Source organism: Callithrix jacchus, chromosome 13 (assembly GCF_049354715.1).
Source record: "Callithrix jacchus isolate 240 chromosome 13, calJac240_pri, whole genome shotgun sequence".
Classification (NCBI taxonomy): Eukaryota; Metazoa; Chordata; class Mammalia; order Primates; family Cebidae; genus Callithrix; species Callithrix jacchus.
The window spans coordinates 17204260-17230365 of record NC_133514.1 but is presented as its reverse complement, the minus strand read 5'-3'; the positions used below and the strand labels follow the sequence as shown (position 1 = coordinate 17230365).

Sequence of the window (26106 nt, the reverse complement as noted above, 5' to 3'; positions counted from 1 at the left end):
GTGGAATGAGGTACAATCCTTATCAGAATTTTCCTCTATGCTGAGAAAGCTGCTGCAGTTTGAAGCAGTTGGGCCAGGGGTGGTTGATGACTCCCGGGGAGTATGTCTATGAACTCCACCACTGAGGGAAAAAATTGATGTGTAGGAATAGGGCTGCATGATTCTACACAGTCAGGAAGGACACAGGGTCTCACTCCTCCAAAACTGCAAATCTTCCTTTTTTCTATACTGACTTCCAACTAATCCCTGTAAGTGAATTAAGTTAATACTGTAACTAATAAAAGTAAATAATCAAGAATTAGATGACCTAGAGTTCTTTGTCTAACTTCCTTGCAGGCAGGCTAGGTAAAATTTCAGGTGTGCTCCTTTGTTTAAAAAGACTGCCAAAATTAGATTATTCTTGATTATTTACTTTTACTAGTTACAGTATGAATACACTTACAGGGATTGGTTGGAAGTCACCTCTGAACAAGAAAGGAACATTAGGTAGCAGAGTCCAAGCAGAAGCCCTACTTCCACCAATATATCTGAAACCACGGTGCAGACATATTCCCAATTCTTTCCCTGTGGCCTTTTCCTTCCCAATTGTTAACTTGAGTGGACTTCACAATATCCTACTCCCAAATCTTACTGACACCTGAGGTTGCAATCCCTCCTTCCTCCTCTCTTTCCATTCAATTGGAATCTCTTTCAACCACTGTCAAGTTGCCTAACGAAAATTCCATTAAAATTTTGGCTCATCTGATTCATACTTAATCTTTGTTAATTTCAGTTCTTTTGTTGGTGAACCAGAAATATTGTCTTTTAACACTTTTTACTAGAACAAAAATTTGATTACTTTATGGGAAGGTATACTGCAAACTGCTGCTACTCAACCTAGAGAAATTCACAGGGTTTACTTTCTTTGTTTGTACCATGAAACGCCAGTGCAGTCTGCATTGCATAGACGCTTCTTTTACTGGAACATTCAACGTCAGGTTGTACTCATTGTTGTCCCATAATTATTTAAACTTTTGTGGCCTCCCTGTTGCATTGTCCAAAGTACTGCTGCATAATTTTTCCACTTTCTTCAAATCTCTACTTCTCCCCCATTTCAGCTCCTATGGGTAGATGATCTTATATTTATGGGTCCATCTGATGGGATGTCCCTTTAATGTTTCTATATTTTACCTGCATATTTCCCTAGTTTTTCATCCTTTTTCTCTCTCCTTGCTCCTGCCAGGAATCTCTCCTAAAGATGAACTTGACTGAATTCCAAATCCTCCTTCTATGAAACCTACTATTTCATTACCTGCTCCCTGCCCAGCCTCCTCACTCTATTGATTTGCTGCCTTCGGATATATTCTAGTTTCAGCATCCTAATGTAAACTCTCCTTCACCCTGTTTCTACTTATATATTTCTCTCTCTCTCAACAGAGTTTTGCTCTTGTTGCCCAGGCTGGAGTGTAATGGCATAATCTCAGCTTACTGCAACCTCCACCTCTGGGTTCAAGTAATTTTCCTGCCTTAGGCTCCAGAGTAGCTGGGATTTTGGGTGCCCATCACCACACCTAGCTAATTTTTGTATTTTTTACTGGACACGGAGTTTCACCACATTGGCCAGGCTGGTCTCAAACTCTCGACCCTATTGTGATCCGCCCGCCTTGGGATCACATGGGATCGAGGGACCCATGTTAACTTCTCTTCTCAGGTCCACAAGGGGCGTGGTTTCAAAGGCAAAAACTTTCCAGCACCATGCCTGCATCCACCTCCCAATTGGGATACCTAGAGTTCTTTGTCTAACTTTCCCACAGGTGGTCTAGGTAAAATTTCAGGTGTGAGCTCCTTTGTTTAAAAAGACCGCCAGAAACCCTGGAAGGAGGGGCTCTGTTGTGGGCTAGATAGCTAATACAACATCACAGTCAAAGATCAGTCACTCCAGAGGAGTAACCCCAAAGTTACTCTCACTGGGTGAGAACTTGAATGGGGTGGGAGTAACTTCAGAGTTAAGATCCCCCCTACTCCCTTACCGATACGTACTCCATCTCTGGATCCCCTCCCATGACAGCATGGGAGCTCACACTCTCTATTTCTCTTTGCCTAATCAATCACTTCCTGCAAAACTGTCTGGATCCCATACTTACTTAAACGAGCTCACCTAGCCACCAGGACCCTCTCCCCGTTCTTAGGTAAGGCCCAAGGATCTGGGGAAACACATCCGATCAGGAAACAGTGAGTATCTTGGGAACACCCCCATAGCCCTGCTCCTATCACCTGGTTACAGTATTACAGGCATGAGCCACTGCACCCAGCCTACCTGCATCCCACATCTTAGAAAGTAGCATCTTCTCATCCTCTTTTGCTTTTATCTCCCTTTATCTCTTTTTCAAACTTCATTTTCTGTTATTTCTCAGGTGCATTTTCCACAATTCATAATTCCTACCTTTATGATGCCAGAATTCTCTGTCACAGATACCAAACTTGTATTTAAAACTGAACTCATTATGTTTCCCTCAAGCACATTTATTTTCCAATACTTTTAATTTCTATTCATAACATTACCAATTACCTAATATTAATGCTTCAATCTCAATTAATCACCCACTCAGTCATATTTAGTCTACATGCAGTTAGATTCATATTTTAAAATTATTTAATCAGTTTGGCCCATTCAATTAGCAACTCTTAGATATACACACATATGATTCTTCATTGCATTTTTAAATCAATGATGTGGATATTTTGTAAATATTAATATGAAGTGAATTACTAGAAAGTGTTTCAGTTAATGGCAGTGTATTTATAAGAAGAAAGGAGTTGATTTATTCCAATCTGATATGCAACTGTTGCCCTGGATCTAAAGCCAAATATCTAGTATGGTGTGAATCTCTGTACAACACTGTTAAATCCTATCTTAAGTGTATTTTAAAGTTTGTCTTAACGTTAAGCTATAGCAAGCGCTATGTCCCACTGATTTCTACTTTATTAAAAGTTCCTAGCACAGTGCCTGTATCCAGTAGGTAATCAGTAAATACTCACTAAATTCACAGAGACATTGAGGACTTGAGGTAAAATGGAAACAAGCCATGCCCAAAACGAAATGACTGTAGGGCTGGTAACCAAGTAGAGAGACTATAAAAACATTCTTGGCTTATTTTTACATTATTGCTAAGTCCAGATAAAGTGATGGCATCTTCAGCAAGTAAAAAAGGAAATAAATACAAGAAGTACATAAATTTCTATCCTACATTGTAACTACGTGTTTGTTATATGTTACCTTTTTTTCTTTGTGATTGGCAAGCCCTACATATTTAGCTTAACTGTTCATTTTGGTAGTTCTCTCAAAAATATCTTAAGGTTAGTTCATTTCTGAAACATGAGCAATTTTTTCCATGTTTGTTACTAGTAATAACAGCAATTAGTTAACAAAAGGATTCAAGGCAAGCAGAGCTATGGAGTCATTTGCCGTTGAAAACTTTACTGGAGGTGGTGATGGGAGAGTCACTGAACGGAGTTTACACATTTTAAAGCAGCTTGAGCCAGGAATTATGAAAACATAGACCTTACAGCAACTAACTTCCAACTCTGTAAACTTTCTTATAAAGTTTCAGAATTACTTTTTTGAGATTTCTCATAAAATTCTAGCAGTTTTGATTTTATCTTGAAACTGGGTTGGCTTAGTGTCAAGCCACCATTCTTGTGTGATTTTTATAGTTGGTTTTATGCTGCCTCCTTGTTAGTTTGGCACTGGCACTATGAAATACTTGAAAATGTTTCAAGAAAATCCAGTCTCTTGTTTTCACTGCCAAAATAGTACACCTTCATAGAATGCTTATTAGGCAAATGACAGTCTCCCTTCATTGTGGGAATTGTATTGGACTTTTCAACACAGCCATTTGCTGAAAATGAACTTGCTGCTATGGGCTACTGTTTTCACCAGCAGGATGTAAAGAAATCCATTAATGGCTTGATATTTGATTTCTTAGATTCACACATGATGTGTGGAACACAGGGAATAAATAAGAAGAAAAAATGAAAAGAAGTGAGAGTCATTTTGCTTTAATTTTCATTCTCTTTTAACCTATTCAGGCAAAGCAAAGCAAAGTTCACATTTCTCTATGAAACATTTATCCCATTAACTTAAGTCAAATAAATGATAGCAACAATATTTTGGAAAATTACAAATAGCTAAAGTGAAAATATTATATTGCAATATTATATGTAGTAATACTATAAGTACATCTATATTGTCAATATGTTACTATAAATTAGTATAGATACTGTACATGTATAAATAGTATATATACACAAATGCAAAGAACATATAAATTCTTTGACAGACTATGAGATCCTCAATGCCAAGGGAGACATTTGGCTTCATCTTTGTACCTATTTGGGGGTGGCATATTTTAGGGGGGAGTGTGTGCTTAGTTTATAAAGAAGTAGCATCACCTTAATAATTACAGCTGGATGTGTCTATTAGGGTGAAAAAAAACCTAACTTTTTTCTTTGGAAACATGAGTTAAATTTTAAAAAGTCAGAGAAAGAAGGAGCCCAGAATTCTCCAGTGTGACATTCAGAAATACTCCTATGAAACAGAAACATCTATGGATTTATGTGTTTTGCCTGAGAGTATCACTCTACAAAAACAATCGGATGGAAAAAACATCTTGGTGACTCATCTATTTCCAACAGATGTTCTATATTCTACAGTGTATTCTAAATGGAAGCCATGCTTATTCCAAAATGCTATGCCCAAACTCTAAACACAGTGAAATGTATATGTCTGTTTCCTTATGGAAAAATTTAAAGCCAGCTTCTAACATAGTCTGGGAACTTAATAAAGGCTCGTCAAAAATGTAGAATAGACTCTTTCCTTTTTGTGAGTCCTGCCAGACCCAGGTCTAGTCTCACCTTGTGGAGATGTCCACAGTGCAGAAAGGAAAAATAAAAATCCTCTTACAGCCAGGTGCAGGGGCTCCTGCCTGAAATATCAGCACTTTGGGAGGCCAAGGCGGGCAGATCACCTGAGGTTAGGAGTTCGAGACCAGCCAGGACAACATGGCATAACCCTGTCTCTACTAAAACTACAAAAATTAGCCAGTCATGTTGGTACATGACTGTAAACCCAGCTACTTTGGAGGCTGAGACACGAGAGTCACTTGAACCCAGGAGGCAGAGGTTGCAGTGAGCCGAAATCGTACCACTGCACTCCAGCCTGGGCAACAGAGCAAGACTCTGTCACACATACACACAAAAATCATCTTACTTGGTTGTGTTATTTTTACAGAGGAGAAAATTGAAATGTAGAGAGGTTAATTGAATTGCCTAAGGTCACAAAGTCTCACTGTTCTGAGGCTAAAACCCAAATCTTCATGTCCAAGTCTACTCACTGTCCCAATTTCCTCGCTGTCTGTAGTGAACCTTTCAGCTTTGAAATTACTAAATACATGCAGTTTAGGAAGATAGTGTTCTAGGAAATGGGTGAAATGTTCCAGGACCAGCTCCCTGACCTAGCATGTCTTCCTGATGAAGGAAACAAATGTAGGAGGCTTGCCGGAGACAACGCCTCCCTCTGTCCTGCCTGGTTAGTTTGAGGGGGTTATGACGGCAATTACAGCAGAGGGTTGGAACAACCTCTTTGCCAAACTTATCATAGCTTCCTTTTGATACCAGGAATCAGTGCATGTTTCAGAATACTGATTATGAAACTGGGTCTGTAAATGCACTTCAGGGGGTCAGGGAAGTGGCTCAGCTTCAGGACTGACTCTAGAAGTACAGCTGGGTTAGAGAGACAATGGACAATTGGTCACAGATTCAGGTGGCCAAGGAATCAGGTATTTAGAATCAAGTAGCAAAAATTCAGGCAAAGGTGAGTTTTCAGATTTAGGCCAGAGGACAGGGAGGCAGTTGTTATTTCTGAGAACTGTACATGGCAGGCAAAACCCTCTACACTGACTCAGATCTAGAAAATTCTTAAGGTGAACCCGAAGGTATCAGGACATCACTATTAAAAAACATCTCTCACATCAGAAAACACTGGAAAAAAGGACTATGGATAGAAAAGGTGTTCTATCAGCCATATAACTTGTATCCAGAAATCTCTGTCAACAACACCAAGTTCTGGATGGCAAAAGAGACTCAGAGACTATCATGCCAATCCAGCAGGCATGATAGGACCACTTATTCCTGAGTCTAGAAAGGGTCATGATTCCTTCTAACATCTACTAAATGTGGAGAGGAGCAGAGACTGGTTTTTTTTTTTTTGCATCCTGTATTATTTAAGACTGACTCAAGTGCTGCATGGGACAGAGTGAATCTTCGCGGGGGACACCAGTAAAACTGCTGTGAGGAGCTGGGGTAGTCAGAGGCAGGGGTGTTGCTGAAGACTAACGAGAACAATAAAAGTGAAGTTTCAGAAAGATCCATCTAGGTGGGGAGCACAGAATGCTCCAGAGGAGAGAATTTGCAGACTGGAAAATTGCAGAAGTCTTGGAAGGGCAATCAATGTAAATGGAAAGCGAATGAGCGTGGTATAGAAACTACAGGTGAATAGAAAGGCTTGCAAGTATTAGGTGGGTACAAAAGTAAGATGCAGTTTTGCCATTAAAAGTACTGCACTGAGCGCTTAGGTGAGCTGCTACATAATTTACTGTCACACACAATTCTATCCACAGGCCAGAACAACAGAAGAAAACCTGGACTGTCCCAGGAAAACTGAGATATATGGTCACCCTGGATATGGAGTTCAAAGCGCAGAAAGAGTACAGGTGGAGTCCGGGTTTGGTCAGCTCATGGGAAACTTAAGTCCAGCCTGCTAAGAAGAACTGTGCACTCACACACTCTGTACGATGTGATATGGGATTACAGGGTGTGATAAATCGCCTAACTAGGTATTACTGTCTTTTTTTGTTCAGCCTTTTTTTTTTTTTGCTCTAGTTAATAAGACTCAAATGTGAAATATCTGTATTGTAATACTTCAGACTCTGGATTCTTACTAAAACTAGTTTCAGAGTTTCTCAAACTATAGTCTGAGAAATACTGCCTGAAATGATGTGATGATTCAAACATATGTTCTTAAATTTCTTGACATTCAATGAGACAGAAAATTAATAAGGATATCAAGGACTCGAACTCAGATCCGGAACAAGTAAACTTAATAAATATTTATAGAGCTCTCCACTTCAAATACATAAAATATACATTCTTGTCAATACCACATCACACCTACTCATAGGTTTAAATGAAACATTGATTAGCCATTATTAATACCCATTTTTTTCAGAATAAAGCAATATTTCCGTTCACTCTCCCTCTCTCTCTTCCTCTTTCTTACTCTCCTTTACTCGTTTTTTTTTTCTTTCCTTCTCTCAAAAAAAGAAATCAACTTGTAAACCTCTAGATTCAGGTCGGCAATGTCTCTCTCATTGCTTGAATTCCTTCCTTCCTTCCCCTCCCTCCCTCCCTCCCCCCTCTTCCTCCCTTCCTTCCTTCATCCCTTCCTTCCTCCCTCCCTTCCTTCCTCCCTCCCTTCCTCCCTCCCTTCCTTCCTTCATCCCTTCCTTCCTCCCTCCCTTCCTCCTTCCCTCCCTTCCTGCCTTCCTGCCTTCCTGCCTTCCTCCCTTCCTCCTTCCCTCCCTAAAAAAAAAAAAAAAAAAAAGAATTCTTGACATTCTTCCCATTGAGAGTAGTCGACTAATTCAGGGGTCAACAGCCGTGGTCCATGGACCATTACTGACTTATGGCTTATTAGAAATCAGGCCACACAGCAGGAGGTGAGCTGTGGGTGAGTGAGCATTACTACCTGCGGTGCACCTGCTGTCAGATCAGCGGTTGCATCAGATTCTCATAGTGTAGCAGTCCAATTCTCCCTCACAATCACAGACCGACCCGCATAGCACCCAGTTACACAGACACATTTCCACAGCGCTGCCTTAACACTGAGCAAATGGTGAAACCTAGGGAAATCGGTGCCCAGACATCAAAGCTAGAAATGAAACAAATGGCCAGTAGGAGCCTTGCATGGGCTTCTCCTTTGCTGGAGAAAGACAAAGTCATAGAAACACTTTTACATTCCTAGTGCCAGGACCCATCTCAGGGCAACAAAATCTGAGACAAGTCGAGGTAACAGAGACAGCTGTTTGAATAGATTCATTTGAGAGTGTAACGCAGCCCTCAGGACCAAGCTATAAAGGAGTTAAGATAGAAACAATCACTCCAGTTTCAAAGTAGACAGGCCTTGAAGGTACTGGGGCCCTTTCAATCGGACTTAGAAAGCATTTCTTTGCTTCTGACCTTCTAGTTGAAACAAAATTAGTCACCAATAGACATAGGCGAATGCTATACTGCACGTAGGCACATAATCCCAACCTATATAAGCGCTAACAAAATTGTGACACTCTGAGTTGGTCTGGTGGAATTATCTCTGGCCTTCTCCCTGTTTCTGGTTACAGTAATAAATTTCCTTCTTTCCTAGTTCGTCTGCTTCTCATTATTGGGCTTTGAGAAAGCATGGCTCAGGAAACAACATGAGTGTGAACACTATTGTGAACTGTAAGGGATCTAGGTTGTAGGCTCCTTATGGGAATCTAATGCCTGAGGTGGCACAGTTTTATCCCAGAATCATTCCCCCTACCCCCCATACCTCTGTTCCCCAGTGGAAAAACTGTCGTCTATGAAACTGGTCTCTAGTACTGAAAAGGTTGGAGACCCCTGGTCTAATTCCTCTTTCCTTGAATATGAACTTGACTTAGTGTCTTGTTTCTAATGAATAGCATGTGGTGAGAATGACACTGCATGGCTTTTGTTTTGAGATAGAGTCTTGCTCTGTCGCCACACTGGAGTGCAGTGGCATGATCTCAGTTCACTGCAACCTCCTCCTCCTGGGTTCAAGTGATTCTCCTGCCTAAGCCTCCTGAGTAGCTGGGACTACAGGTGCATGCCATCAAGCCCAGCTAATTTTTGTATTTTTAGTAAAGATGGGGATTCACTGTGGTGGTCAGGATAGTCTCAATCTCTTGACCTCATGATCTGCCCACCTTGGTCTCCCAAAATGCTGGGATTACAGGCTTGAGCCACCAGGCCTGGCCAACACCGCATGGCTTTTGCAGGTACAATATAAAAGACAACACAAGTTCCGCATGGTCTGTCTTGGGACACTTGCCCTTAGGACTCAGATGCCAGGGTGTAAGGAGAGCCCAGGCCCCATGAAGAGCCTTTATGAAGGTGACCCAGATGGCACCTGGCTTGGCTTGGGTCCCAGGCAGCAGCCTCAGTAACCACCAGATGCATGAGAAAATGTGAGCCGTTAGATGTTTCCAGACCAAAGACTGTCTAGCTGCAATTATATGAGAGGCTCCAGGCAAGAAAGTCCTGGCTAAACCCAGGCACATTCCAGAACTGTGAGGGACACAATACTGTTTATTTGAATAGTGAAGTGTGTATGGTGCTTTGACAGGCTGCCATAAAGAATTAGAACAGAGAGTAATGATTTTTCCACCAGAAGTAGTTCTGTGATCCAATATCTTCTGAAAAAAATCTATGAATTATTTTGGCATGTCACCAGGCAAGGTAAACTGTCAACTGAAAAAATCATGAGATCTATAAATTTGGAAAGAAGATTTTCTTTCATATGAGTTACAGTCTGCAAGGTGATCCTTCTGATAGGCCAGGAAGCACAGCCTCCAGCACACCCCCAAAGGCAGTCACTTTTGAAGGAGGAGGGCTTGGAATAGGGACTTGTGCTGAATAGGTTGGCCAAGTATTCATATTCAACAGGCTACAGGAGGAGCTATTAACATCCACGAAGGGAATCCTGATACATGTGTACTGAAAAAACATGCACGTTACATACCACCCATGTGCACTTTGCAGTACAGACGTAACATTTAAATGTCTAACATTACAGTTAGGGCCTACACATCACAAGGTGAAGCAAGGACATTATAATTGCTCAGTCTCTGAAAACTGGCTAGAGCCAGTCCATGGCTGGTGGTCATCTTATCGGAGGAAAGTTACTGAAATCACTCTCTTTTCCCATTCAAAGCCCCTGGTGGAACAGGGGCTTATGAGTCAGTGTCTGATGGTTGGTGAGCTTCAATTGTTTTGATATTGTTATCTCAAGGCCAATGCTCCCTTAGCTGCTAGAGAAAAAGTGCAGCAGTTACAACATAGTGTATTCTATAAGTGTAGCGGGGCATGACTTAACCCTTAGGTCTTGTTTCTAATTTGGTATCTTACTGCCATAAAGAGTCCATTCTGTCAGTCTTATAATCTCTATCTTAACATTAATGCTGGTCAGTTGCTATGTCTGAGCCACCAAAGGCAGGAGATACAACTGTGTGTCTGACCTTCCATTCCATGGTGGCTTAGCTTTTGAGGTTTCTCTGAGGACCTCTTCGCCAACAGGAGACCTATTCAGTCAGATGTGGAGGATTTTATGTTTAGTTTTCAAAGCACATAAAGTTTCTGAGAATTTGTCATTGTTGAACTGGTGCTTTCAATGACACCATCCTCCCCCACCCCTTGCCTTTTTTGGTAGTAGTAACTCTTAATACCTAAAAATCACAAAGTTTCACACAGCATAGTGAAAATACTTAGCTCTCTGTTTCAACTTAGTGTTGTAAATTGTTGTTAGGCTATCTCACTGGGGCTAAGTTTATGGTTTTGTGTGCAATGCTATCTGTTCAATTTTGCCAAAATAGATCCTCTGCAACTTAATAAGAGGTTTTGATCTAAGCCACCAAAGATTACATCTGGACCAATAAAAAAAAACTTTAAGAATGGGCCTCAGCTGAGCTAGACAGAACCCAGGAGTGACAGCACAGATTACGAGGCTACAGTGCCATAAAACTCAGCCCTCTAATTAGCCTGAGCTCAAATGATCTACCTGGAGGTCTCCTGAGTATCTAATTCTCATGTAGAAGACAATGTTTGCAGAAGTGTCATCTGAAGTTCACCTAAAGTAAACCCTACAATGTTGCAACGAAGTCGAGCATCAGTAAGGAGTGCAGAACTGTGATTAATATGCACGTAGGGCTTTTGAAGAAAACATGCTTGTGATACACAATTGTCTCTAAAATCAAGATTTGACAAGAAGTGATAAAGGGACTTGTAAGTTGATCACGAATCTCTTGGTAATCTGGTTCCAAGCACTTCCTCCTGCATACAAACATGGCAAGCTCTTTTCTTCTTTCCCATCCAGAAATGGTGGGAACAGATGGCCCTGGAGAAATTTGTTTTGTAAGAGGAACGTCTATCATCATTTTTGCTTCTTCTAACATGAGACGTTGGTCCGAACATGAGACCCTCCAATCCTCTATCACATTGCTGGGAGATGCCACCATCTCTCTGACTACACTGACAAATCTCTGGCCTTGGCCCTGGTATATTTCTGCCTAAAGTTATCAAATGAGAAAAGCTATAACTCGAGCAGAGGTTTGTAGCAAAACCAAACCAAACCAAACCAAAATAATACAATTAAGAGAGAACTGAGCTGATTTCCTGCTTTGGCATTAACCGGTAGTGGAAGTTTTTTCAGAAGTATCTTGGCCTCATGGACTTAGGCTTTCTTATTAGGAAAAGCAGTGGGGCTGGCTAAGAATTCTTCTCGCCTAACTGGTTATTCTGCAGCTCAATCCCTGGTGCATTCAGCAGCATCTCTGCTGGAGTGAACGATGGTACGTTGTAGAAAGTGAGTCTTATTCCATAACATTTATCTATGCCTTCTCTGGTTCTGCCATATTCCTTTTCTTCACCTATTTCAAAAATCTCACACATTAAGTGACCACACACATTATTAGGTAACTCTGCCTCAAATAGCTTCTCTAGCCTTCTCACCTCTTGCATTTTAATTAGTTCTAAATTCTAACTACACTTAAACTGTTCATACCCTCTCCTTATTTCCTGGTTGACTCTTCCCTCTCAGCCCTCAATCTTGTCTCCAAGTCACTGGCAATCAGTCAAGTGTTCACTTGTGTCTTCGGCCTGCTTCTTCCTCTCTAAGCACGATTTATTCTTATGAGAAGTCCTTTGTCCAGGAAAGAAAGATGAATTCAAGCCTCATAAATGAAAATCTTCGCTCTCACCTGCCATCTTCTCCCCGATGTGTGCTATTTAATGTTTTATTTTCCAATATTTTGGTTCCCAGTTCTCGACTGAAAAATTCACAGAGGAGAATGTTCTGCACTGTGGCAGGTTTATGAGATAACTGAATTCTCATGCTTACTTTTTTACTTGCTAAGTATTCTTTGGCAAGGGACTGCTGCGCAGCTTATGCAAATTCATTCATTAATAGAACCTGCCCCTCAGTCTCACAGTGTCCTCCTATTGTAAATTAGCTGTGTTCCTACCTTGCTCTACTTTTATCGAAACTGTGAATCAGTATTTTAACCAATTTTATTCATTACCTTCTACTTTGAAGCGAGATGGCAAAACCAAGAGGGAAAACATATATTCTCTCTCTTCCTCTTTCTTTCTCAATGGGGCTATTAACTCAATGGGGTTAGATTTACCAACAAGAAACACATTACTATTTTCAGTAAAATGCACGGTCCACTTTGGCAAGAATGGAAAAAATTTATTGATTACTAACTTACACCAGTGGTGTTTTACATATAGATCCCAGGAAAGAACTCAACTATGTTTATCTAAACGTTAGGAGCTAACGTGAACTTCTTTAACATCTGGGGCGTGTTTGTATGTGCGCGTGTGTGTGCATTTGTGTGTATGTGAAAGAGAGGAAGGGAGAGAGAAGAGAGAGAATATACGTGTGTTTTGTGTGTTTGCTTTTCTCACCTCCCTGCAGAGTGGAAGGTAATGAATAATCATTTATAGTATGAATGAGTAAAATTGGTTAAAAGCTGTCAAGATTACTGAGGTTATAGCATGTATTATTTTTCTATTAATAAACAGAACAGGGAAACACACCTACTAATTCACTTTACTTACCTAAAAAAAGCCAAAGTTTTAAAAATTCAACAATATTTTTCCATAGCTTCTACTGTTCAGATTTATTTTGGAATTTTCCAAAGCTGAAATCTTGGAATGAAATGTTTATTTAAGAGTTTAAAATATAAGCAAAATAAATCATGGCTTCTGACAAATATTAATATGCTAAGAATTAGTTGATTTCAAATTCTCAGACAATTCTGTCAATCCTCAGCGGATGGTGACTGTGTGAACAGACTGTACTCAATGGGGTTAGATTTACCAACAAGAAGTACATTATTATTTCCAGTATAATGTGCTGTCCACTTTGGCAACAGTGGAACAAATTTATTGATTACTAACTTACACCGGTGCTGTTTTACATATAGACCCCAGTAAAGAACTCAACTGATCAAGACTGCAATCCAGTTTGCCAGTATCAATAAAAATTGGCTGAAAATACCAAAGAAGCTACTTTTAAAAGTTGTGAGTCTGTCTCCAAATGTTGAGTGTGTGTACATGCCTGTGCATGGGTATTCTCTGTAACATTGTTTATGAGAGAAAAATGTTGAAAGCTATCCCAACAAAAGACATCAGTTACATGTTGTATAAAGCTTCAGAACTGAATCTATTGGAAGATTTTCCCAACAAATTTTTAATTGAAAAATAATGTTATGAAATGAATACCATGATCTCATTTTGAAAATAGTAGTATACATGTAGATTTGTAGATAAATTTGCTTAAATAATATATTCTGGAGTGATAATTTATGTCTGGTTTAGGGAAGTTAGAGCCTTTAAAACATTTTCCCCCATTTTTCCTTGTTTATACTTTCTATTTTTCAATATTCATCATGAGTTAACATTATAATAAACAAGTATTCCTTGGTATATATGCTCCACATTTTCTTTATCCAGTCTATCATTGACGGGCATTTGGGTTGGTTCCAAGTTTTTGCTATTGTAAGTGGTGCTATAATAAACATACATGTACATGTGTCTTTATAGTAGAATGATTTATAATCCTTTGAGTATATACCAAGTAATGGGATTGCTGGGTCAAATTTTTTGAAGGGACCTGAATGAAGCTGGAAACCATCATCCTCAGCAAACTAACACAGGAACAGAAAACCAAGCATCGTCATGTTCTCACTCCTAAGTGGGAGTTGAACAATAAGAACACATGGATACAGAAAGGGGAACATCATATACTGGGCCTGACAGGGGGTGGAGAGAAAGGGGAGCGAGAGCATTAGGATAAATACCTAGTGCATGTGGGGCTTAAAACCTAGATGATGGGTTGATGGGTGCAGCAAACGACCATGGCACATGTATACCTATGTAACAAACCTGCACAGTCAGCACATGTATCCCGGAACCTAAAGTAAAATAGAAAAATATACTCTTCTGAATTAAAAAAAAAAGTATTTTCAAGGGGGCTATTTGCTTCTACTAATATAAGGTCATGGAAAATCATGCCCTCTGCATAAGAAAATGTGCATATTTGGAGGATAGCCCAAGAAAAAAATTAATAAGTGACATTTATAAAAATTTGTGCTAATTTTCCCTTTCATCAGCAGTGGCATCCTTAGCAATACCTTTGGAAATATAATTTCATCACGATTTTTTAAAGCATTGCCAATTTGACGGATGAAAAATATGCATTTATTTATATTTTACATCTTAATCTTTAAGCAATCTGGAATGAGCATATTGGATAGAAGATCCTAAGTTTATGTTTTTCCTTTCCATACTCATGTTCATTTTATAACGTTATTTTTCACTTAAAAATTTGTTGGGAAAATCTTCCAATAGATTCAGTTCTGAAGCTTCATACAACATTTAACTGATGTCTTTTGTTGGGATAGCTTTTGATATTTTCCTGTCATAAACAATGCTACAGAGAGCTATTAATTTACTAAGCCTGCTAACTATATCATGTTTGGAGCAATCTAAACTTTCTCCTCTGATATGAAACTATAACCTTATCATACATTAAATCCTGAGGTATATTTTGGTGCATTTCTGGACTTGATCTTCTACTCCACTGATCTATTACTATGACTGTACAAGACTTTTAAATTTGGTAGCTTTGTGACTGATTTTAACATCTGGTTTAAAACAATGTATGCTCAGACTCACTTGTTAAAATAAATTGAGAATTATTAATCGATACAGCTGAGAACACGTATAAGAGTGCTCTTGGGCACCAGCTGTGGCAAGTAAACTGATGACATATTTCTGTGGGTCTCTGAGTCAGTAATTTCATGACGAATTGTTTACATCTCTAGACGATATTTCTTCTGCAGACGAATATTTTTCCTAATCAGCTTCCCTGCTGTAAATGTCGTTACTCCCTGCCCTGTTTCCTAAGAACAAGCAATAACAACGTAGAATCCTCCTCGAGCTTCTCGGATTGTGTAGTTTATGCTTCATTCTATTTACTCTGTTGCTCTGGGCCTGTTCACAGGATGTCACTGTTTTATGACAAATACTTTCCTTATAATAATCACCTTCTAGAGTGTACCCACTAGGTATGGTATGCCAAGCAACTCTGGGAAGTGGTTCATTAGAAAATGCTTATTGTAGACATTTGAGAGCTTCTGCAAGTTTCTGTGATCTTCATAGAGGAGACAGAATTCCCAAGTTCCAACTTCTGTGCTCTTATTCTTCCAAGTATTTTTTCCTAGAACTGTGCCTTTTTCTTTCAAGTGTTTGCCAGACTTCATCAGCTTTCCAAATGGAAACTACTTTGCTCAATCTTTTCCTATACTTTTACCTCATTATTTCCCTGTGATTCCTGTGGGAATTTGTCAGCACACCATCGTTCTCTCTTCTAGACATTCCACTGTGCTTTCTGAAGTGACTGATGCTTTGTTTACAATACACACCTCACTTTTAACATTTCATCTTGTTTGCGTACACCAAGGGTAGCATGCACCTGCAGGCTTTCAGTAGATGACCCTCATGCTACCGCTTTCTAAGAACAAGCCTAGGATGCAGTGTTCAGTTTCTCTCAATTTCCCACTTACATCATTATACGTTTTACATGTGTGCAAGCACCTCTTTTTCCATTAAGTTAGGCACTCCTGTACATTTGCTTAACCTCCGAGCTACTTCTCCATATTCATCAAGGATTTACTGCTCATTTCACAGGTTTCCTGTTCTAATCCCCACTTCCTGCCACCGTCCTGAGTGATAACAATGTCCGTGCAATCCTAGAGAAAATACTTCTCTCTCAGTTCCTTGATATCATTTGCATTTTTCTTATCACTTCCTAAGCCACTCAGAAATGGTTTCTTTCTTGGCCTGTTCATTCCTTGAAATTCTCCAGCTTTGAAACAGAAATTTTGAAAAGTTTTGATTTTCTATTTATTTTCTAAAATTAATAATGTTCATCTTAGAAAATGTTTAAGAAATTATAAATGAAGAATATACACATCACCAGTAAGCTTGTAATATTGGTAATTGGAATGTTATCCGTATCTACCTATCCCTCCATCCATCCATCCATTAGCCCATTATCAATAGTCCATCCTAAGTTATCTTGTTATTTAGCTATCCTTCATCTAGCTATGTAGCTCTGTTTCCTTACCTGTAATTCTCCTCCACACAAGTCTGCACACTCACACACAATACTAATACATAGGTACATATACATATTTTTTCCTGTATCTTTTTGAATTGGCATTGGAATCTATTCTGGCCTGACCTGCTAGAAATACATCTATGCTTTGGAGAAATGCTGTGTGAATGAATTTAAAAGCTGTGATGTTTTAGCCAAGCCCATGTAAGCAAGATGCACAGTTGCAGCCATATTACCTCCCATAGTTGAAATAAAAGATCTCTCTAATTGCCTGTAGCTCTTGACTAATCATCAACAGTGTGAAAAGCTGCTCTCTGTTTATCTTCAAAGGACAGAACAGAGTATCAGTAGCAGAAATATTGGACCCCAAAGCTCACATTGGCATCTTACCAAACGTTCTCCTGCATGCTTTGCAGCTACTGTCATTTAAGTGTGCTTCCTCCTTGTGGATTTCTTGTTTTATAGAGTTGTTTTTTTAAAAACTGTTGTCTTTGGGGGGGATATCATAGGCCTCCTAAATTGTTTGACATACTCTCAAAAAATTATTTTAACACTCATGCTTTGTTTTGGTTTTGCTTTTTGGAGGGACCTTCAGAGAAGTGTTCTATCACCTTAGGTCTGCTCAAGTTGGTTATCTGATGTATATGCAACTTGGATAGTGTGGTACTTCTTACTTCTTATTTTTCCTACTGTCATTCAACTGTATATATCAGCAGAGCTGCCATGATGGATTTATGGATCCCGACATCCAACGTGCCCCTTGGGACCCTCACCCAACTTCACCCCTCACTCTTAGTTTGTTCTTATTTCATGGATAAAAATACTTTCCATACTGTGCCTACTTCTTCACCAGACCCCAATATTTTGAGGTCTAGTGATAACCTATATTGGATCTAAATGAATACAGGTTTTTAGTTATAAATAATAACTTATATTGAGTTAGATCCAATATAGGCTATCGTTTATAATCCATCACCCCATTTGAATACACTTACCTGCTTTCTTAATCCTAGCTCATCTCAAGCCCAAAGAGAATTAACTCTAAACTACAACCCTATACTTTTCATCCTTCTGGACTCTTTCCTTTCAACCTATAAATAACCAGTTTTATCTTGGGGCAAAAAAATAGCTTGATATTTCTCCTTTCCTTCAACGTACAACTTCTGTAAATAATATATTTTTGTTTATACTCTTTACTCAGTTCTGCCTTAATCTCTCCACTGAAACTATCCTTGACAAAGACATCAGTGACCTTCTCATTTTCAAGGCCAACGACTACCTCTTAATTAGTATAATTAATTTCTTGGGGATATTTTGTGCTGTTGACTACTTTATTTATGTAGAAAGTCTCTTCTGTTCCCTAGTTGTCCACCACTCCGACTTATTCTCAATTACCTGCTCAAGGCCCAGTTTCTCTTTCTTGTACTTACTGTGAGTACCTGTCATATGCTGGGTTCTACTAGGATGGGTATCTCTACACCATCCCCAGTAGACTACTAAACATGACTAGTGGGAGAAGAGTGGTGGATTTTCCCATTCTTGGAAAAAATATTTGCGCAACTGTTTTCATCATTTCTTCCTTTATCACATCTTAAGTGGTAGAAAGGGGAGCATGTTAAACTTTAAGTGGATTGCTTTATCCAAAGAATCCAAATTCCCACAGGAAGCACAGGGAAATAAATGAATACTTTGTATTAATCAGGGCTCTCCAGAGAAAGAGAATCAGTAGGGAAATGATTTAGGGAAATCAGTAGGGAAAAGATACATATCTTTCATATGAAAGAGATTTCCTATACATATGAAAGATATTTATTGCAAGCACTTGGCTCACACAATTGTGGAAGCCTGGTAAGTCAGTATTTTGTTTTCCCTGGAGAGCCAAAGAAGAGCTGCAGTTGAAGTCCTAAGGAGATCTGTTGGCAGATTCCTCTTGTTCAGATGAGGTCAGTCTTTGTTGTATTGAGTAAGGCCTTCAACTAATTGGTGAGACCCAACTATATTATGAAGAGTAATCTGATTTACTCATACTCCTCTCATTTAAATGTTAATCTCATAAACATCTTCTCAGAAATGCCCAATAAGATTTGACCAAATACATGGACATTCTGGCTCAGTCAAGTTGACATATAAAATTAACCATCTACTCTAACGCATGCAGGGCTTACAACCTAGATGATGGTACAGCAAACCATCAGAAAACATGTATACATGTCTATGCAACAAACCTGTATGTACTGCACATGTATCCCAGAACTTAAAGTAATATAAAAATAAATTCAATGCCAAAATGTAAAAAGAAAAAAAATTAACCAATACATATGTATAGGTTAAAATTCCAAATCTTAATTTCTTCAAACTCTTATCTCTCAGTTTCAGAACATTCCTTGGTATTTATTTTCTTTTTAAGTGGTTTTCAAAAGTCGCTTCCTACCTGACCTATCCCTATCTGCTTAATCCCAAATAAACAAAATGTTTTTCTAAAAGCCTTGTTTAAAAGTGAGGACAGTGCTGTCAGCCTCAGAATCTCTGTTGGTTCTGGCTTGTACGATTTTATCTGATCAAAATATGAATATTTGTATGGTTGACATTCATACACCTTGTGACATTATTGTTCATGTGGGTGTCCCTTATGTTATGAAGTGGGCCCAGGATCGTTGACCCCAAAAAGCTGATCCTCTTTGTCCTACAAAGGATCCATTGGAGGGCCTTCTGAGTCATGCAGATGTATGGTGAGCAGTATTATCTGCTTTTATTTACCCTGTTGGCTGGGGAGGAATTCCCATCCTAGGGTAATGAATAATATAATATAGAACATGATGTCTGGTACCAGACAGATAAGGTTGACAAATGCTCATGTCACATATACTCATTGCTCAAGGAGGAGGACATTGCATGCCATAAAAGGCCACATGAGAAACATAAGTACAGGGAACAACTAGGGTTGTGGGAAGCAGGCTTTGTAGTTAGTATCAACCAGAGGGTGAGGTGCCCTCTGGTTCCTGTGGGAGTATGTGATTACCTTATATGAGTAATTCTGTAGCTGACAGGCAACTGAAACTCACTACTCAGGGATAAGCAGGAACTTGGCCCAGTGTCTCAGATAAGGAGAGTTGTTTGATGAGTGGACATTATCCATGGGGGAAGGGAGAGGAGCAAGACATGTGGTTAAGCCATTCCAGGCCCTACCAGTTTTCCCTGGATGTCCAGTCATAGGTAACATTAGGCCTTAATTTTGGTCCTTATATCTCATCATACCAGTGGAGAGTGGAGCGAGAACAGAGAACGTAGAAGAATCATAGCTATAAAGATGAGTGGTGTCTATCCTCATTCTACTTGGAAGGCAGACTGTTCTGCCAAGCCTTGCCTGCTTGTTAAGTACATCAAATTATGCAAATACTACATCCATTGATTGTACACAGTATGTTAAGATCTGTGCTGATTACCTGTTGCTTTAAAACTGAGATACTGTATGATGAGGGGATAGGCTGTTTCATGTTAAAAAGGCATGTTAAGCATGCAGCATGTCTTAAACACCCAGCTAGTAATTCAGGACCTGAGAGGTTATTAACTAATTATAAAATAGCAACCTGAGCAAGTGGGTAGAAACTTGTGTAAATATCATATCTGAAAGGTGATAAGAAAATCTCTTGGCTTTCTTTTGTGACAATGTATTGACTAAGCTCAAAAGCAAATCGCTTTCTGTTTTGTGTGTAGCCCTATCTACTTACCACAAGTGGGAACATACTAAGTTAGCATAGGAAACCCTAACTGCTTTTTTTTCCTCCTCCTCTTAGGCTCAGCAGTTCATGACCTGTGGTTCTGAGGCTCTGCTTGTTTGTGAAGAGTGATCCTCTTTCATTCACGAATTTAGTGTGCAAATATTTAGTAGCTACTATTTCCTAATCACTATATTAGAGTGTTCGGGATTTAATGATGAATAACACATATGTCTTTTTTTTTTTTTTTTTTTTTTTTTTTTTTTTTTTGAGACGGAGTTTCGCTCTTGTTACCCAGGCTGGAGTGCAATGGAGCGATCTCGGCTCACTGCAACCTCCACCTCCTGGGTTCAAGCAATTCTCCTGCCTCAGCCTCCTGAGTAGCTGGGACTACAGGCGCGCGCCACCATGCCCAGATAATTTTTTTGTTTTTTTTTTTTTTTTTTTAGTAGAGACGGGGTTTCACCATGTTGACCAGGATGGTCTCGATCTCTTGACCTTGTGATCCACCCACCTCGGACTCCCAAAGTGCTGGGATTATAGGCGTAAGCCACCGGGCCCGGCCATAACATATATGTCTTAAAGAAAATCTCGGTTCAGAGGAGGAAAAGCTTGTTTCATTAAATCTGGAAACTATTTAGTTTTCATACCTATTTTTACATAATTGTTAAGTTATAAAAGTAATACCAACTACTGCTTAACAAATAAGAAATAAAGACTGAGAAGAGGTTAAAAAATAGTCATCTTCTTACCACACACACACACACACACACAAAATTCATACATGTCTTTCTAAATATTTTTGATTTATTTTTCTGTTTTTGGTTTTTATTCTTAATAGATTATTAATGTTTTAATTTAGTTTTGATCATTTATTTATATAACTGTATTACTTAATAATTGCCCTAAAAGTATAATGTAAACATTTCCTATAAGAATTCATTATAAACGTAATTTTACATTATGGTTTACTGTCTTACTGAGTAAGCATGAAATATTTACATAACCATGTTCTTATTTTGGGACTTTTAATTTTGGTTTTATCCTCTATCAACAATGTAGTATTTTGATACATTCTACATTTCAGATAACTTCTTTAGAATGATTCTCAGTAGTTGAAGTATTTGTTTAATATATAAGAAAATATTTTAAAAACTTGTATTTGACACTGACCAGCCTGTTTTTCTCTAGGAGGTCACTCTCCAACTCTACGTTTGTACTTTTTGTCTGTTTTGCTAACCTCAACAGAGATAGGGATGTAATCAGATACATTTTCAGCACATATACAATATATGTAGTGAGCAGATAGAAGGAATGTGGTCAGCCATGTTAAAGTCCAATTTCCTGAAACCCCAACAAACATATCTTAAAAAAAAAAAGCGTTCAGTCAGTGCCAGTTCTGTAGAGGTGATTTCTGGATGCTGGTAAACAAATACAGGGCCTTGACACTGTATGACTGCGGTCTGTTTTTGAGTTGAAGGAGTGGTACTGTTCTGTCCATTCCAGTAGCAAATGTAAGAGCACAGCTGTTAGTCAATAATATTTTAATTGAATAAAATTGTATTTTAAAGATCCCATACCCAGTGGCTCCCAAATTTGTCACATATGCTCAGGAAAGGTCTTTGATATTTCCATGATATTTACTTCTGAGGATTATAGTGAAAATTAGTATGTACTAATATAAACCATCTGGCACATTTTATTTTGCCCAATGAGCATGTGATCCTTTCTCATTTTCCCCTTACCAAGACTGATACCCCCGACCTGAGGCAGGAGCTCAGTAGGCATCCTCCTTCTTCTCTCATTCCCAGCCTTCAATACGAAACCCATTTACTCTTCTTGCTATATAACCACCTTTGAACTAATGATTGAAAAGAGGTGTTTGTGAAGTTCTTTTGAGCAAACATACAATCTTTCATATGTACAGTCCCTCTTCTCCCCTGCATGAATAGAGTACCTGGGAACAGAGCCCTTTTGTTTCCAGGAGTAAAAGAGTTACAGTGAAGTCCTTCTGGTGCTTCAGTAGTAAACCTCCTTGGGTAAAGTTCAAGATACAATTTCTCTCACTCAAAACCACACAACTACATAGAAATTGAACAACCTGCTCTTGAATGAGTCCTGGGTAAATAATGAAATTAGGGCAGAAATCAAGAAGTTTTTTGAAACCAATGAGAATAAAGAGACAGCATACCAGAATTTCTGTTACACAACTAAAGCAGTGTTAAGAGAGTAATTTAGAGCACTAAATTCTCATATCAGAAAGATCTCAAATTGACACCCTAACATAACAACTAAAAGAACTAGAGACGCAAGAGCTAACAAATCCAAAAGCTAGAAGAAGATGAAAAATAACTAAGATCAGAGCAGAACTGAAGGAAACAGAGACATGAAAAACTCTTCAAAAATTCAATCAATCACTTATTAAACAAGGAATCCTTTCCCCATTGCTTCTTTTTGCCAGGTTTGTCAAAGTTCAGTGGGTTGTAGATGTGTGGTGTTACTTCCGAGGTCTCTGCTACGTTCCATTGTTCTCTATCTCTGTTTTGGTACCAGTACCACGCTGTTTTGATTACTGTAGTCTTGTACTATATTTGAAGTCAAGTAGTGTGATGCCTCTAGCTTTTTCTTTTTTCCTTAGGATTGTCTTGGCTATGCAGGCTACCCAAAGGATTATAAATTGTTCTATTATAAAGACATATGCACGTGTATGTTCACTGCGGCACTGTTAACAATAGCAAAGACTTGCAACCAACCCAAATGCCCATCGATGACAGACTGGATAAAGAAAATGTGGCACATATACACCATGGAATACTATGCAGCCATAAAAATTGATGAGTTCATGTCCTTTGAAGGGACATGGATGAAGCTGGAAACCATCATTCTCAGCAAACTGACACAAGAACAGAAAATCAAACACTGCATGTTTTCATTTAAAAGTGAATGTTGAACAATGAGAAAACACAGACACAGGCAGGGAAATATCACACACTGGAGCCTGTTGGGGGGTGGGAGAGTTAGGGGAGGGATAGTGGGGTGGGAAGATTGGGGAGGGATAACATTAGGAAAAATACCTAATGTAGATGACAGAGTGATGGTTGCAGCAAACCACCATGGAACGTGTATATCTGTGTAACAAACCTGCACATTCTGTACATGTACCCCAGAACTTAAAGTATAATAAAAAAATAAAAAGTTAAAAAATTCAATGAATCTAGGAGCTGTTTTTTGAAAACAATTAATAGAATCTGCAAGCTAGAATAATGAGGAAGAAAACAGAAGAATCAAATAGACACAATAAAAAATTACCCCACAGAAATACCAACAACCATCAGAGAATACTATAAACAACTCTATGCAACAAACTAGAAAATCTAGAAAAAAATGGATTAATTCCTGGGCACATACACCCTACCAAGACGAAACCATGTAGAAGTCAAATCCCTGAATATACCAATAACAAGTTCTGAAATTGAGACAGTAATAAATACCTTACCAACAGAACAATTTCTCCTTTCCAAACAATTGAAAAGCAGAGACTTCTCCCTAACTCATTTTATGAGGCCAGTGTCATCCTAATACCATAACCTGTCAGAGACACAATAGAATAAAACTTTAGGCCAATACCCCTGATGAACATTGATGTGAAAATCATCAGTGAAATACTGGTAAACTGAATCCAGCAGCATATCAAAAAGCTTATCTACCATGATCAAATCAGCTTCATCCCTGGGAATACAAGGCTGGTTCAACATATGCAAATTAGTAGACACAATTCATCACATAAACAGAACTAATGACAAAAAACACATGATTATCTCAATAAATTCAGAAAAGGCCTTTGATAAAATTCAACATCCCTTCATGTTAAAAACTTTCAATAAACTGGTATTGATGGAACATAACTAAAAATAATAAGAGTGATTTATGACAAACCCACAGCCAATATCATTCTGAATGGGCAAAAACTAGAAGTATTCCCTTTGAAAATTGGCAAAAGACAAGGATGCCCTCTATCACTACTTTTTTTTTTTCTTTTTGAGATGGAGTTTCGCTCTTGTTACCCAGGCTGGAGTGCAATGGCGAGATCTCGGCTCACCGCAATCTCTGCCTCCTGGATTCAGGCAATTCTCCTGCCTCAGCCTCCTGAGTAGCTGGGATTGCAGGCACGCACCACCGTGCCCAGCTAATTTTTTTGCATTTTTAGTAGAGACAGGATTTCACCATGTTGACCAGGATGGTCTCGATCTGTTGATCTCATGATCCACCCGCCTTGGCCTCCCAAAGTGCTGGGATTACAGGCTTGAGCCACTGCGCCCGGCCTTCTATCACTACTTTTATTCAATGTAGTATTGGAAGTTTTGGCCAGGGAAATCAGGCAAGAGAAAAAAAGTGTATTCACATAGGAAGAGAGGAAGTCAAATTGTCTGTTTGCAGATGACATGATTCTATATCTAGAAAACCCCATCATCTCAGCCAAAAAGCTCCTTAAGCTGATAAGCAACTTCAGCAAAGTCTCAGTATACAAAATCAGTGTGCAAAAATCACAAGCATTCCTACACATCAAAAATAGACAAGCAGAGAGCCAAATCATCAATAAACTCCCAGTCACTATTGCTACAAAGAGAATAAAATACTTAAGAATACCATTAAAAAGGGATGTGAAGCCACCTCTTCAAGGAGAACTACAAACCATTGTTTGTAATTCAAAGGAAATGTGAGAGAACACAAACAAATGGAAAAACATTTCATGCGTGTGGATAGGAAGAAACGATATAATGAAAATAGCCACATTGCCCAAAGTAACTTATAGATTCAATACTATTCCCATTAAACTACCATTGACATGATTCACAGAATGAGAGAAAAACGACTTTAAACTTCAAATGGAACTAAAAGAGAGCCCATATAGCCAAGACAATCCTAAGCAAAAAGAACTAAGCTGGAGGCATCATGCTAAATGAATTCAAACTATACTACAAGACTGTAGTAACCAAAACAGCATGGTACTGGTACCAAAGCAGACACATAGGCCAATGGAGCAGAATAGAGATCTCAGAAATAAGACCACACATCTACAACCATCCCATCTTTAACAAACCTGACAAAAATAAACTATGGGAAAGGATTTCCTGTTTAATAAATTGTGCTGGGAAACCTGGCTAGCCATATGCAGAAAACTGAAACTGGACCCCTTCTTTATACCTTATACAAAAACAAACTCAAGATGGACTAAAGACTTAAATGTAAAACCCAAATCTACAAAAATCCTGGAATAAAATCTAGGCAATGCCATTCAGGACATAGGCACAGGAAAAGATTTCATAACAAAAACATCAAAAGCAATGGAAACAAAAACAAAAATTGACAAATGGGACCTCATTAAACTAAAGAGCTTCTGCACAGCAAAAGAAACTATCCTCAGAGCAAACATACAACCTATAGAATGGGATAAAATATCCATCTGACAAATGGTCTAATATCCAGAATGTACAAGGAACTTTAACAAATTTACAAGAAAAAAAGCAACCCCATCAAAAAGTGGGCAAAGAACATGAACAGACACTGCTCAAAAGGAGAAACTTATGTTGCCAACAAACATGCAAAAAGCCCAACCTGACCGATCATTAGAGAAATGCAAATAAAAACCTTAATGAGATAACATCCCATGCCAGTTACAATGGAAATGACTCGAAAATCAAAAAGCAACAGATACTGTAGAGTCTGTGGAGAAATAGGAATGCTTTTACACCGTTGGTGGGAATGTAAATTAGTTCACCCATTGTGGAAGACAGTGTGGCAATTTCTCAAGGATCTCGAACTAGAAATACCATTTGACTCAGAAATCCCATTACTGGGCATATACCCAAAGGAATATAAACCATTCTATTATAAACA

At 38.8% G+C, this 26106-nt stretch overlaps 1 protein-coding gene and 1 long non-coding RNA gene across 4 annotated transcripts in view; one reads left to right on the top strand and one right to left on the bottom strand.

The window, feature by feature from the left end:
- Positions 1-7375, top strand: part of LOC144578932 (uncharacterized) — a 324136-nt gene extending 316761 nt beyond the window's left edge. For both annotated transcript variants that reach the window (XR_013525502.1, XM_078347219.1), the window contains one exon: positions 6657-7375. Coding sequence is in view for 1 of the 2 variants with exons in the window: in XM_078347219.1 (XP_078203345.1) it covers positions 6657-6786 (130 nt within the window). In the remaining variant the exon portion in view is untranslated. The remainder of the gene's footprint in view (positions 1-6656) is intronic.
- The window catches only part of LOC103787459 (uncharacterized), a 426173-nt gene that overhangs the window by 128217 nt on the left and 271850 nt on the right, over positions 1-26106 (bottom strand). The window lies entirely within an intron of this gene.